The sequence below is a fragment of the Microtus ochrogaster genome, chromosome 4 (assembly GCF_000317375.1).
Source record: "Microtus ochrogaster isolate Prairie Vole_2 chromosome 4, MicOch1.0, whole genome shotgun sequence".
Lineage (NCBI taxonomy): Eukaryota > Metazoa > Chordata > Mammalia > Rodentia > Cricetidae > Microtus > Microtus ochrogaster.
The window spans coordinates 56082660-56098974 of NC_022011.1; the positions used below are offsets into that span (position 1 = coordinate 56082660).

The following is a 16315-nucleotide window of genomic DNA, read 5'->3' on the forward strand; positions in this document are numbered from 1 at the left end:
AGCATTTTGCTCCATTCACTCCTCCCATCTACGTTCTAACCTATCAGGGCAAGCAGCTTCTTTATTTAATTAACCAATGGCCTTCCTCCATCAGAAAAGAAAAAAATTTCCAGCACAATTCTTCAAAGAACTTTAAAGGACAGCTTTCAGTTTCAGATGAATACACACACACACACAAAAAAAACCACAACAAAACAGAAAATAACACACAAAAAGAAAATACCTACTATCACCAAAAAAAAAAAACAAAACAAAAACACCCAGAATAATTAAAATAATACCTAATAACAAAAGAACTGCTGAATGTATCATGATTCCTGATTTAAAGTTTTATTATGAAGCTATAGTAATTAAAAAAACAGTGTGTTAGTAATCCACAAAAAGATACAGTAATCAAATAAATTGAAGACCTAGACATAAACATATACATCTATGTACACCTGAATGCAAACAGATCTTTATTATCCTTCAGAAAACTCAGTTCCAAATGGATCAAAGACCTTCACACAAAACTATATAAACTGAACCTGATAGAATCGTAAGTATGGAATATCCTTGAACTCACTGACACAAAGAAAACACTTCCTGAACAGAACATGGTACAGACACTAAGAAAAACAATTAATAAAGAGACGTTATGAAGTTGAAAATCTCCTACATTGGAAAGGGTACTGTTATTTCAGACAAAGGGCAAAGGGCAATCTTCAGGATGAAAATAAAATTTAGCAACTACACATCTGATTAGAGGACTAATATCCAAAAATATACAAAGAACTCAAGAAAATAGGTATCAAATAAAAAAAATTACCCGATAAAAATGTGACACAGATCTGAACAGACCATTATCAATAAAGGAAACTCAAATGGATGAGAAACTCTTAGAGAAATGTTCACCATACTTATCTGAAGGAAATGCAAATCACAACTATATTGAGATTTCATCTTACACCAGTCAGGCTAGTTAAGAACAACAAAACAAGTGCCAGTTCACGTTGGAGAGGATAAGGAGTAAGTGGAACACTTATACCTTGCTTGTGGGAACTTCTACAAACTCATACAGTCACTATGAACCACAGTGGGGGAGATCTTGGTAAGGATGGTAACCCATCTACCTCAAGATCCAGTTATACCTCTGTTGGGTTTATAGTCAAAGGATGTCTTGTCCTACCACAGAAACACTTGTTCAACGTTATTCTTTGCTGCTCTTTTCAGAATAGCCAGAAACTGGAAACAATCTAGGTGTGCCTCAACACAAAAATGGAGAAAGAAAATCTGGTACATTTATACAATGGAGTATTATTATTGAGCTATTAACAATAACAGCAAAAGAAACAAAACAAAGAAAAATCTGACATCATGAAATTTGAAGGCAAATAAGTGCATGGAAATATGAAAAAAAATATATTGAATAAAGTATCCCAGATTCAGATAGACAAGTGTGGTATTTGTTTATTTGTATGTTGATATTAGCTGTAAAATAAATGATGATCAAGTTATAAACCATAGAAACATAGCTAGTAGGTGTAGAATAGGTACAAAAGGGAATAGACATATTATTAGGATGGAACTATGAAATAGATGTTTATGGATGTATTGGGGGATTCTGGAATGGGAGGATCAAGCGGGAAGTGGGGAGGGGATTGTGGGTAGTGGGAGGGAGTATAGAGAAAGACAGCTAAAATTAAGGTTCATTTGAGGGATAGTATGAAAACCTCATACAGTAGAAATCTCCTAAGATGCATACATATATGAAGTTAATCTAAATGAAACCACCAAATATTGGGGAAGACAGAGTTCCAACTGACCATGTCTTTTACCAAATGAAGGTACCAGTACCAGGTTCGGGTTACATCTAGTTGAGTTGGCCAAAGGGGCCTCACAGGAATTCCCAATGACCCATTTTCCTGCCAATGATGGAGATTGCTCTCCATCAACTGAGAGCAAGGCTCAATCATTAAAGATAATACCCATAACTCATTGAATATGGAGGTGTTGAACAGTTGACTACATAAAGCCTTCACCCCAATGTTCCTTTAGTATAGGAAGAAAAGCTCCATGCTGTCAAAGGAGAACCAGACACAAAAAACAGCCAAAACTAGCCAAATACTCTTTTTCTGCAATGTAAAAGACATGTAGGTTAATGGAGTCACAAAGCTTGTATGAGTAACTAAGTAATACCTGATCTGACTTAAGGGTCACTCTGGCAGATGAACACCTTACCTAACACTACTTGGGCTACCAGGAAGCTGAGACTGGATGTCCTAGGCACCTAGAAAAAAATCCAAATAATACTGCTTTAAAAAAAAGTGATAGAGTGTGTCCTAATAATATTCTGCTATACTCATATGTAAGTGCCTTGTTCAACCATGAGGCCTGCAAGGTCTCCACCAGGTCCTGTTTGTTTATATTATGGTTTCTAGCTTATTTGTTTTTGTGGATATGGAATTTCCACAATTACTAAGTATGGAAATGAGTAAATTTCTCACCCTTGTGCCTTCTCTTCGTCTCCTTTTCTTCAGTTAGTTTGACTTGTCTAACTTCTATGTAATAGTTTCTTGTTTTTTTTCTTATATTTTCTTTTGTTATATTTGAAAATGAATGGATGAATGAATAAATGAAAACCTAGAGATGAGTATAAAGATTAACAACTAAACTGTTCTTTTTTACCTTCTGGAAGAGGGAAAAAGTCAGTTATCTCCAATGGAATGATACTTGATACTAAAACACTCCAGGGAATATCTCACATTCAGAGCAAGTTGACCAACAAATAATAAACTCCACAATTTTTTTTGTGTGCTTTTACTTGTTTAAAAGTTGTTTGTGTTTTTCTTTCCTTTTCTTTTTAAATTCTATTTTAGTGTTGATATATTTTGTTTTCCAGGTTTTGGAAATTTTGTTGTTGCATTGGGTTTTTGTTTACGTTTTGAGAAAGAATTTAAAATTGATTGGGTAGAGAAGAAAGGAGGATCTGGATGGACTTGGGGGAAAGAAAGAATATAATTAAAATATATTTAAGCTTTAAGTTGTTTTAAATAATAAAATAACATAGTGAAAAATGTGAAAAAATGCCAAAAAAATGAAATTCTAGAAAACTTGGCAGCAATTTTAAAAAGTTTAATGGATAAATTATTCTCTGAAATAAAAATATCTGCAGAAATCATTTAACATTTTGTCAGAATTTTGCTATTTTATTATTTTTTTTGTTAAATTTTAGTTACTTTTTAGTTAGTCCTGTTATGATATCAAGTAATGCGTTCCCTTATGATGTTTGAATGAATTATAAATATTAAAAATATTCCCCATTCAGATAAGATAAAACACAGTTATTTGGGATATTAAAATATAACATAAATGTTGAATATATTGAAACATACCATACATATTCTGCATAAATACTCTCTATATACAGTAATTGATTAATAGTGGGAATTTTAGAAATTAAGCTCAGGACCAGTAAAGGCCATGACAGGCAGGGAAGGGGAAAGGGCAGGGAATATGTCATAGCACATGATACGTTTGAACAAAACTCATCACGAAACCCAAAGCTTAAAACAATGATTATTAAAAAACAACAGATGTATGAATCTATATGGAAAGCTTAATAATCAGTATTTAATAGACTTATACAGCATCAAGTCCAAGGTGGATGGGAGCTTATTCGTGCCTGTGTGTGTGAAATATAGTTAAACAAATGCTAAGAAAAAATGACCCTAAACGTTGATGTCTGGCATATCCTTGGTTTCTGGGTTTTCAAGTTGCTTACTTACTGCCGAATAACAGTCAGACAGTCACAGTCTTTATGCCTGACATAACAGAGATAAGCCAATGGGCAAGACAAATTGTAGAAGAGCAGAGTGTGAAAAAGTTTTGCTTTGCTTTCCCCTGTATCTAGGTACCTAGGAAGGCTTTCCACGGCCCTGAGCTGACTGTTCCTCAGAAGGAGTCACTTTGAAGCCAGTGTGTCTAATGTTATTGTAAAAGGTAAGAAAAATAGTACAAATATATTATCAAAAAAAGTATCTTAGGTTCTCTGGAACTCTGTTCTCAGACCAGCATTTTTAGCCAGTTTAAAGGAAAATTCTAAGTAATGATCCATTCTTCTCCATAGCACACCAAATCCCTGCAAAAATGAAGTATGCTAATTAGTTTTGAACACTTTCAAATGCTAATTCATGTCTCAGACCAAAAATAAAAAAACACCTTTTATGATTCCATGTAAATATGCTAAATAGAAAATAAAAGATTTTAAAGTCATGAAGTGCTTAATATTCATGCATTTTCTCACTAAACAGAAGTTTATCAACAGAAGATGTAGGAAGAGAGTTGTAACGTTCCTGCACAAGATGATTTCTGGTAAAGAAAATGTAAAAGTATTTACTTTAACTACCTGTGCAAAAATTGCTTCACAAGATATTCTAATAAAAATGTTCTAAATTCTGAACTGATAAGAGCCAAATACCTGGCAACTAGCTGAGGGAAGACGTGGACAAATGAAGAGAAAATACTGTTTGTGAAACATACCCTGAGCATATGATGGCCATCATCGGCATTTCTTTTCTAGAAGTTCTCAAATCTTTTAATATTTTCTACTAGAATGCTGCCTTCTGAATTTATTGTTACATGCATTTCATGCCTGGTGAAGAAGTAAAAGCATAAATCCCATGTTTGACGTGGGCTGCTAAACTGGGATATGTTCAGAAAGAATATGATATCATAAATTTGAGATGAGAAACTGAACTGCACCCGAGGATATGCAAATCTACTTTCCCATGCAACACAGGGATGGTATGAGAGAGAGGATCAGAGCAGGGCAGTTGTCCATGGAGAAAAAGCAAAGCCTTCTTTTACCCGGTGAGAGAAACGAGAAGCTACTACACCAGTATGGGTTTAAGTAATAAGATATGATAATGAATTCTACAGAATTGTAAAGAAAGAAACTGACATCTAAGTCTCTACTGGAGTGAACTACTTCACTGGCAACCATGTGAATGCAAATTGAAACAATGTAATATAGGTTTGGAGGTACACACTCTTAATTCTAACAACTCCGAAGGTTGAAAATGGATAAGACAAAGCTAGCCCCTGTCTACACACTGTACAACTTGGAAATTATGACACCTTTCCTCTCTCTCTCTCTCTCTCTCTCTCTCTCTCTCTCTCTATATATATATATATATATATATATATATGATTGAGATATGGCTTATTTTTAGGAATCACATCTCTCAATACAATTGACCATTACAAACAATACTTATATTTGGTGATAGCAAAGGAACAAAATAGGGAATTTAGCAAACTTTCTCCCTAAAGATCATGAACCAAGTTATAGGAAAATAATTAAGATGCATAGAAGACAAAACTCAGCTGTTAAAACTAAAGAAAACTCCATCCAAGATTTGATTTACTAGGTACAGGCAGATCTTCAAATGGGACAAGAGCTAAATTTTATCATGGAAATGGGCTTAGAGAGAAGATAAAAGCCGCGTGGAGCTAATTCAGAAGCTACAAGATACGCAGCATGGGCAATGCTATCTTGAAATAGACATACTCTGCTGGACTGGAGCTCAGCCCAAGAACGGATCTGAGAAGTCCAGGCCATTCTAGAGCATGCAAAGCGATTGTCAGAGTCTTCAAAAAATTTGAGAATCACATACAGCAACAGAGTGAAAGTATGGATGATGACACATCTTTAATAATAAAATAAATTAAAACTGTCCTTATCAGCTACGTTCACTTCTGAAGACAAAGTTCTGATGGGGTCATAAGCTTATTTGATTTCAGTATCTGTTCCTATTAGAATGTTCTCTAAGAAAAATTTTAGAAAATAAATACCTGCTACAAATATGTTTTGCTAAACATATTTTTATTGAAATCAAGTTTGTTTGCAAGTCAATTAATCCAAAATTTACTAGGTCTGTGCTTTAGAGGATAGAATGTTAAGTATGAAATATAATGTATTATAAATAAGGAAAAATAATATTCAGTAAAGGTGTACTCTATCATTTTCTCCAGTGTTTCTTAATTAATATGATTTCTTAAGCATGGTATTGTCCATTCTTTATTATTCTATAATATGCTGTCAGCATGTTATAAGTGTTCAGAAGCAATATGGAACAACGCTAGAAGCAATTTTAGGAATTTTTGAACAGTACAAGTCTTCATAAGTCACCATTTCCACACCTTTTCCAACCTTCAAAGATCCTGACATTCTGAAACTAGTATTAGCGGACTAATAAACTTGGTTTGCTTGTATGGAGTACCAAAATGCAGACCAAAAGACATATTTGAAAAAGCTATAAAATCAAATCCAAATTCAAGCTAGCTGCCCATATTTTCTATATGACATTATCCGGCTTAAAAACAGTCATATGGGGCTGGAGAGATGGCTCAGTGGTTAAGAGCATTGCCTGCTCTTCCAAAGGACATTAGTTCAATTCCAAGCAACCACTTGGTGGCTCACAACCATCTGTAATGAGGTCTGGTGCCCTCTTCTGGCCTGCAGGCATACACACAGACAGAACTTCGTATACATAATAAATAAATATTTTTTTTTAAAAAAAAAACAGTCATAGTTTAATTTGCACAGATAGCAATTAATCGTGATTGATAAACATCTTAAGATCTGTTTTTGTGCTACATTCATTCAGCAAACAAACGTAGAGTTTAGATTCCTGGGTCTGTTATAACCCTTTAACTTTTTCTAACAGTCTTAAGTTCTCAGTTAAAGTTTTATCTATTTTAAACCAGAACAGCTCTATCTCTTCTGCTAAATCGGAGATGAGCTGTGTATGAGAAGAGGAAATCTGTAATTATGTGAAAACTGCCAACAATGTCCACCACAGTCATACAAATTTGTGACACAAGCCATTTTGATCTGTCTTGGCTGATTATTATTTTTTTTACAATGAACATTTTGAAATATATTTCTAAAGTATTTTCTAAAAAGGCAATGTTCTTTTTTGTGTACTTTCTGATAAAAGGCACATACAAATAATGGTTAAAAAACTGTGAAAATATCTCTGAAAGAGAGGTAATGGGGAAAATGTAACCAACCAGATTTCTGTCAGTTCATTATTTTAGCTTATATAGTGTGACAGAGATTTTATGTAATTATATATGCATGGAATATTCAAACTTCATTATTAACTTACAAATTGTCATAGTAAAAGCAAAGCATATAATATTCAATGGCAGCTGTGCTATGAGAAGCTGCTAAAATGTACAGTTTACAGTCATGACAGAGGCCAGCCAACCGTGTCCAGATTTCTGTCCACACGATCATTAAATTACTTCTTCAAATTTAAACACTCCTTTAAAAATTAAAAGTGACTACATAATTACATGACTTAAACCAAAGTTCACTAAAAACTATTTGCTCTAAATAAAATAATTAGAGTGCATTTTTTTCCTCAGTTCAAAATAAATATGCTAATTCAGCATTTCATGAACGGCCTAACAAAATATTCTCTATTTGGATAGATATTTTAATTTGTTTAATAAATCAAATATAGTAAGTTACAAAAGCATGTTTACAGTGTTATGATGTGCAATTCTTTTGTGTTCCTTGGATTTATGAAATAATGTTTGATTTGATGGTTATCAAAGAAGAAATCAATACATTCAGAAAACATTAATTGTAGAAAAAAGACTACTGAAATTACCTTGGGGACAATCTTGCATAGCTATGAAATATTCTGCTTATTTGAACACTATGTTATTTCTGGAGACAAATACATTTGTATTAAATGAGGTAATCTAAATGTGGCAAAAAAAGTTGGTTTCTTGGTTGAAATTCAATTTCTGCCTGAACCCATGTGTGAAATATGCTTGAAACACCATTCTTCATTGCTGGGTGTTCAAATTACCATTTCTAATCAACAAATTGTATTTATTCTACCTTAGACTTTTTTTCTTCCTGGATGTATATAATACTTTTTATTTATGTTTTATGAGGGCACCATTTTTGGTAAATGAGAAGATAACTGGACCCATTTTAAAATTTTCATGCAAAGCAATCCAGGTATATGCAAATAAGGTGCACACCCATGCGGAAAATGGAACAGAGGGAGGACAGTTACTGTGTCTATGTGTGTAACCACATGACTTCAGTTTGTTTTGCTATACACAAAGAGAAGAGTGGTCACCGGTAATGAAAAGTCAAAAAAAAAAAAAATCCAAACATCAAGTTTTTGGAAAATAATGAAAACTACTGATTTGCTTTAATTAAATTCAACACTGATATTCTTTTACCTATTGGCAAAAGCCTATTAGTTTTCAATGTATTTGAAATAAATACTACAGTCAGTTAACTGACAACTATCAAAATAAGTTTCTTGGTTTCTTCTTTTACTGAAATTCTACCTTTGCCATCACATTGTGATCTATGTTTCAGTGAAAAATGTCAATTATAAGCACGGTGACCCTTCAGGAAACATCGAAGTCCGTCTTACAGTAACCATGCATTGTGTACTTCCCGACAGAGAGCTACTAAATCTCTATGTGTGATCAAACACAAGTGTGTATCAAATGCACTCTTAGTCACACATGCAGCCCTTCAATCTAGGCTCGACAGAGAGATAAGAATCCCACACACTTGTCTGTACAGGAAATTCTTGAAGGGCAATGCGCAGAATTGAAAGACTTACTGTGGAAGGATGGAAGAATGTTAATTATTCTTTCATCTCTTAATCTTCCTGATTTTGTCATCTGGCCACATTTGAGCTGATTTGAAGACTCCCTTGATTCAATCCAGCAAATCGTTTCTTCATTATAAATAAAATCTAGAGTATGAATTTCATTTCTGTTGGCTGAGCTTAGAGTTGTCATCTTACTTCCGTTGATGTAGAAGACCTCAATTGTTTCGGGACTTGCAATGAGTAGCATTGGTGGACTATCTGCAGGTTCTGAAATGAAATACAGAAAGATGTGTTAAAGAAGAGATAATTGATTTCATCTTTTTTTATTTAATGGTGCATTGTCAACTAAAAGTTACACCTGTGCTTGTAAAATATGATTGGAGTAGAAAGAATACTTGCATGAACACCTTTTTAATAAGCTACACACACTTCAGTGAATGGGTTGTTTCACTCTCTGGGAAAATGCATTTGTCTGAGCACTTGCTTTCGTTATTCCCTAAGTCATAATGCGTGGTGTTAACGTGAAAGCAATCCTGTTTACTTTTATCAGTGGTAAAGAAAGAAAGTGCTGTGCTGTGAGGTTTGTTTGTTTGTTTTTTATTGCTGTTGCTGCTGCTGTTTGGTTTTAGCAACAATGATGTATCCAGATGTGTCTACAAAATAGTTTCTGAGTCTCCTTTGTGAGCAAGGGCACATATTTGTAACGTGAGTGTAAAAGCTCAGATATACTCTCTGGAACGGAACACAGAAAACTCAGGCTCCCAACAATATGAATCTGTCACCTTGGCCTCTGTGGTTCCACACTGACTGAAGAGCCAAACAACCAATTCCAGATGTAAAACAAACCTAGATGGAGACCATACTTTTATGCCATACAGTTTTAGTGATGGTAGGATTTATGTGCTTTTGATGGGCATGCTGAAATTGTCCAGACGTTCAGAGGTAGTGATAAACTCCACATGAAAACTAGTGTTCCTACAGCTTGTTTATATGAGCCTCCTGGTTTTGATGGTTAAGGGATAAAGAACACAGAATTCGTCATTTCAGGTCTTAGGATGAGACCTAGTCAATGTATCACTAAATCGTTTTGGCTCTGATGCCCAATGTAGAAAGAAGCGAATTCCCAATCTCACATTAGCTACGACCAGCACATCCTGTGTCAGGCTGTCAGCGTCTATCTCCTGATTTAATCCAGTGGCCTTCCAGCTGTTTGCCTTCCTTCTGTTGGTGCGTCCTCTTAGAGCATTCCAACACACCAGCCATGATTATGCCAGGAAAACACAGTGTAGATAACACCAATTTCTTTTTGATTCCCCACCTCTGCCCCTAAAAGCTCACTCTACACAGAACAAAATTGTGACCAGTAACAGGTCTTACGAGCTTTCCTGAGATGTCTTCTCATTCCTAGGATTATTGGTCCTGGTCATCATGTTCTAGAAAGGTTACACTCTGTAGTGTGCCTTGTATAAGTGAGGAAGACTGGATAACACAGGCTCCTTCCTTGAATACTGTTTTTTCTTATACATTGACTGGATCCTTATCTCATTATGGCCACTATTTAGAAGTCGCTTTCCTGATGAGGACTTCTGTTACATCTTATAAAGTTGCAAGTCTCATTCTCCATGACTTTTTATAAAATACTTCTTTATTATAACCCATACAGCAGATATATTTTCCTATTTACATACTTATATACCGTAATTATGCTCTTTTTAGCATCTAGGAAGAAGGCTGAATAACATAATACTCAGATACAAAAGTAATAGAATTTTTATACTTCAGGATACTTAGAAACACTATGTGAATCTTTAATAGAAATTTGTAGAACATATAAATACATTTTTGTCTATGAAAGGAATCAAGAAAAAGATTGGACATACAAAAATGTCACAAGCACCAAGCACTGTGAAGTAGGAAAAAATATCTCTATCATATGTTGATCCATTTAATTAAATAAATCCAAGGCTTCCAATCAGTATTATTTTGTGGTCCTTGTTAATAATGGTCTGGATAGGAAATCAAGACCTCCAGCAAGAAGAGATCTCTCCTGAAGCTGGTGTCCTCTGTCACAATGTTAAAAAAGGCCAATTTCAGAATTCAGTTCATTGCATTTCATACGTATTGACCATCCTTTCTCTTAAGAAATTATCTCAGTATAACTACAGACTTAGTTTTAAGTTTGAAAAGACTCAAAACATTGGCATAATGAGATAAACAATGCAAACAACAAAATGTCCATTGACATTATAAAACTGACTAGCCCAATATGGAGTATGTGAAACACTTGAGTGTAAACCAACAAATAGGAAGCCTCAAAACACCAAGATAATTTCTACAACAAAGAAATATCCCAGGAAACTAAGGCAAGTGGTAGAGCATCTCTGTATAGTATAACCTTTTCTGCAGAACATATCTAAGCCCTGTTAGGTGTTGGAGTTCTCTGAAAATCTCTTAATTCTACATTAAGGCTATGTTACGCTTGCCCTCGATGTTCAGAATTCACATGTGGTCTTTCTTTAATACTTCTGGATTGATCCTTTTCTGTGTGACCTTGAAATCTGTGAAACCTGTGAGATTATAGACTTCTCAGTTTAGAGACTCTGAGATGTCTTTGGTATCAGATTTACAAAGCTATGCTCACAGTAATGTCCCTGCTTATTGTCTTCCTGAGACATTTGAAATGAACTCAGAGAATTTGCCTCACCCTCAAAATAAGTTTCTATGCAAAGCTTTGCTGGAAAGATTTATGCAAATCTTTGATTTTGGCAGCCACTTCTTAACTAGTTCAAAATGTGAAGGAATGATTAAACTCCCCTGAGATTTGTCAACATAGGAACACATACTGACATATATATTATATATGTTTAACGCTTTTGATTTGATTTTAAAATTACCATGTGACTGATTATTTTAATGAAAAATGCATATCACAAATTTTAAATCTTTCTCCTAACAGAAAACACACAAAAACAAGACAGCTAAGTGATCTATACTCTGACATGGCCTGAATAGTTCGGCCTTAAAAATACAATTAGCATATTGAAAGAATGATACTTAGAATGTTAATTATGAAAAGCTTTATAAACAGTATTTATATATCCTGCTGACTACTAACTGCATCCCTTGGACCAATGAATATAATATCTGGTGTAATGAGAAAAGCCCCTGGAATAGAGGAACGTTGAATCTCATTGAGATTTAAGGCAAGAACTCAGACTGACTTAATAATTGAAGCCAGCCCTGACCTATAAAGACTACTATGTGTGTCCACCTGCACTGCTTCTGATCTCCACAGCTAACTGAAGAGCCGCACTAATGAAGATGAAAGGCTGCCCGGAATAACGTGATGCCATTACTCTGTGCCATTCTTAGAGTCAATTGAAAGTTTTCTCAAAGGAGCAGTAGGAAAACACTTTTGATGAATTCCGTCACAGAGATACCCAAATCAAAGTTTAGTGAGATGTAATAAACATTAACCTTTCACACAGAGGAGATTGAAACTCAAAAAAGCACCGGTAGTCAACACTCCACCTTAGAGAAGGAAGCCAGATTGAATCAACCCCTCCACTGGGCTGTCAAACACATTCAGGAGAGTAATGCCACTAAAGTAAAAAGGAAATAGGGCTGGTCTGAAACCTTGCTCAGGAGCAGAGCAGTTGAAACTTTGTGGATAGCATCTGACCTCCAGCATTGCCTCCTGACCCACAGAAGTTAAAATATATGGTGAGAAATTTTCCTTTCTAAAATATAATGGTCTCATTAATCTCTCTCTTTCCCTTAAGTTTAACAATTATAAAGCAAATACTAATAAGGATATATTATCATTCATTTATAAAGTTAAAATTCTGCACTAATTAAGTCAAGAAAATCCAATAAAAGCAATATTAGGCTGAGCAAGAAACATTCTACCATTTATCTAAATTATACTTGATTTTACTAAATCTTTACTTTCACAATGCAATTATTCTGAACTGATCTCTGTGCAAATATGCTTTATTCAGTTAACTAATTGAGTTAGTATTTATAGTATTAAGTAATCAAAGACAAAAGAAGACATCAGCCCAAGAGTAAACCTCCAGGAAAGATTTAAACTGTTAGGTTAAGGTATGTACTCAAGTATCTATACATTTATAATAAGGTTGACACTTTTTTTTTATTAAAGATTTCCGTCTCTTCCCTGCCACCACCTCCCATTTCCCTCCCCCTCCCCCAATCAAGTCCCCCTCCCTCCTCAGCCTGAAGAGCAATCAGGGTTTCCTGCCCTGTGGGAAGTCCAAGGAACCCCCACCTCCATCCAGGTCTAGTAAGTTGAGCATCCAAACTGCCTAGGCTCTTACAAAGCCAGTACGTGCAGTAGGACCAGAAACCCATTGCCATTGTTCTTGAGTTCTCAGTAGTCCTCATTGTCTGCTGTTTAGAGAGTCCGGTTTTATCCCAGGCTTTTTCAGACCCAGGCCAGCTGGCCTTGGTGAGTTCCCAATAGAACATCCCCATTGTCTCAGTGTGTGGGTGTACCCCTCGTGGTCCTGAGTTCCTTGCTCGTGCTCTCTCTCCTGCTCCTGATTTGGACCTTGAGAATTATGTCCGGTGCTCCAATGTGGGTCTCTGTCTCTGTCTCTGTCTCCTTTCATCGCCTGATGAAGGTTAATATTCAGGAGGATGCCTATATGTTTTTCTTTGGGTTCTCCTTATTTAGCTTCTCTAGGATCACTAATTATAGGCTCAATGTCCTTGGTTTATGGCTAGAAACCAAATATGAGTGAGTACATCCCATACTCCTCTTTTTGGGTCTGGCTTACCTCACTCAGGATAGTGTTTTCTATTTTTATCCATTTGCATGCAAAATTCAAGAAGTCCTTGTTTTTTACTGGTGAGTAGTACTCTAATATGTATATATTCCATACTTTCTTCATCCATTCTTCCATTGAAGGGCATCTAGGTTGTTTCCAGGTTCTGGCTATTACAAACAATGCTGCTATGAACATCGTAGAGCATATACTCTTGTTGTATGATAAGGCCTCTCTTGGGTATATTCCCAAGACACTTTTTAAAATATTTTTTTATTGAAAAAAATTTCCACCTCCTCCCAGCCTCCTATTTCCCTCCCCCTCTTCCCACTCCTTTCTCCTCTCCCCCCCTTTCTTCTCCCCCTCCCTCTCCAGTCCAAAGAGCAGTTACAGTTCCCTGCCCTGTGGAAAGTCCAAGGTCCTCCTTCCTCCATCTAGGTCTAGGAAGGTGAGCATTCAAACAGGCTAGGCTGCCACACGGCCAGTTCATGCAGTAGGATCAAAACCCAGTGCCATTGCCCTTGGCTTCTCAGCAGCCCTCATTGTCCGCCATGTTCAGAGATTCTGGTTTTATCCCATGCTCTTTTATTCCCAGTCCAGCTGGCCTTGGTGAGCTCCCAATAGGTCAGCCCCACTGTCTCAGTGGGTGGGTGCACCCCTCACTGTCCTGACTTTCTTGCTCATGTTCTCCCTCCTTCTGCTCCTCATTTGGACCTTGGGAGCTCAGTCTGGTGCTCCTATGTGGGTCTCTTTTCATTAGAGATGTCCAGTGTCATGAATGCTAAAAATATTGCTAATTCTCTTTTTAAAGTGATCTTTAAAATACCCAAATATTAATGGAATTTTACTTTATTCTTGGGTTAACTGAAATACAAGAACTTGATGAGAACTAATAATAGAGAAAAAGGACTTATTTTAGAAGAAGTAGCTATTAGAAAAGAGTAAATGAATGAGCAGCATAATGTTGGAAAGATAATGACTGCAGTCTTTTTAGTTTGCTGAAGGCAACACTCAACTGACTGATGAATTTCACAATGATAGATGGAAGAGTTGACATTAAAGAGGATATTTCAGGATTCAGACAAGGTAATACATGTACATATTTTCTAGCAATGTGCATATTAATGACTATGAGCTAGATGCTAATATTATCCACATAATGGATATTAGGAAATGAAAATATTCAGATGTTAAGTAACTTATTTAAGGTCATATAGCTAGTGTGTTAGAATTGAATTCAAAATCCCATATTATCTTTAGAAATTTATAAAATAACATTAAGGAAATAGAATGATTTACTAAATCTTAGGGTGATGGACAGTTTTAATTTGAGATTCAGTGCGAAGCCAGTGTTAATTATGTGTGGGTTATTATGTGATCAAAACTGTGTTTTAGTAAGACAAAGTCAGAAATTGTATGCAGTGTGTGATATTTTATTAGTGCTCTAACAAATTAAGCTTGCCCGAAGATCAGAGAGCAGAGTTACTTACTAGTTAATCATAAAGGCCAGGTAGTGGTGGCTCACACATTCGATCCCAGTACACCCATAATCTCATCACTAAGAAAGGTGGTAATAAGAATATAAGGTGGGTGGAGACAGGAGTTCAAACTCTTTTGTTCTGAGGATTTCATAGAGGTAAGAAGACGCTCTAGTGGCTGGTTTTTTTACTTCTCTGATCTTTCAGCATTTACCCAAGTATCTGTCTCTGGGTTTTTATTATTAAGACCATTTAGAATTTGTGTTACAATGCAGCATAACCATGCTCTAGTAGAGTGTAAAAAAATAAATAAGTATTTATTGTACCTCCAAAATGAATAGTTTCATTTTTACTTTTCAAGTGAAGCACTATAATTCTTGTCAGGTGGTAAGGGAAAATATAATTGTCCTTTATACATTTATATAAATGGGAACGGATTGGAAAGCAGTTAAGTTAGTGGGATACATATTTCTGTATAGACAGCAAGAAGAAGAGATACGTATAGAATCTGCACTATACAAAGCACTGATTATTAGAGATACATAAGCTCCAAAAATATCTTCAGAAATTACCAAAATTCATCTAGAATGCTACTGTTCTTAATTCTGTATTACATAAAAAATAATGTTTGTCCCACTCTACCTATAGAAGTTAAAGTAAATTATAAAAATGCTGAACTTAGCTGGGCCGTGGTGGCACATGCCTTTAATCCCAGCACTTGGGAGGCAGAGGCAGGAGGATCTCTGTGAGTTCGAGACCATCCTGGTCTACAGAGCTAGTTCCAGAACAGGCTCCAAAACCACAGAGAAACCCTGTCTCGAAAAACCAAAAAAAAATAAAATGCTGGACTTGTAAAGATTATTGAAATTCAATTTCCAACCTTGGAAATTATGTAATAAGAACAGAGGGAGGAAGTGCTGATACCTGTTATAGATACAGGTTTATAGAATGAAACAGATTTCTCAGTAGATCCTCAAAAATGTTATAATTTCAACAAAGTTGGCAATAAGATAGATGGAACCAATACTTATATGGAAATTTTAGAATTATGGCAAGAATTATAAGAATGATAAAATAATTAGGTACACATAGTCCACCAGGGTCTAGCAGGTCCTGTAGAAATGTTTGCTAGCAAGAACTATCTAGATCAGGGGTTCTTAACCTTCCCAATGTTTCCAAATAATTTTATGGTGGAGTGACTACAGCAGGAATTGTCTTTCATTTTGTCATAGAGCAGTGATTCTTGAACTTCCTAATGCTGTGACTCTTTAATACAGTTCCTCATGGTGCGGTGTCCCCAAACATAAAACTATTCTCATTGCTACTTCATAATTTTAAATTTGCTATTACTATGAATTATAATGTAAAAATTTGTGTTTTCTAATGTACTTAGGCTACTCTTGTGAATGGG

General features: G+C 35.4%; 1 protein-coding gene across 1 annotated transcript in view; it reads right to left on the bottom strand.

Annotated features, from left to right (window-relative positions):
- Lrp1b (LDL receptor related protein 1B) overlaps positions 1–16315 on the bottom strand; it is a 1800012-nt gene that overhangs the window by 932837 nt on the left and 850860 nt on the right. The window contains exon 6 of the mRNA XM_026778709.1: positions 8649–8906. Within this exon, the coding sequence (XP_026634510.1) occupies positions 8649–8906 (258 nt within the window). The remainder of the gene's footprint in view (positions 1–8648; positions 8907–16315) is intronic.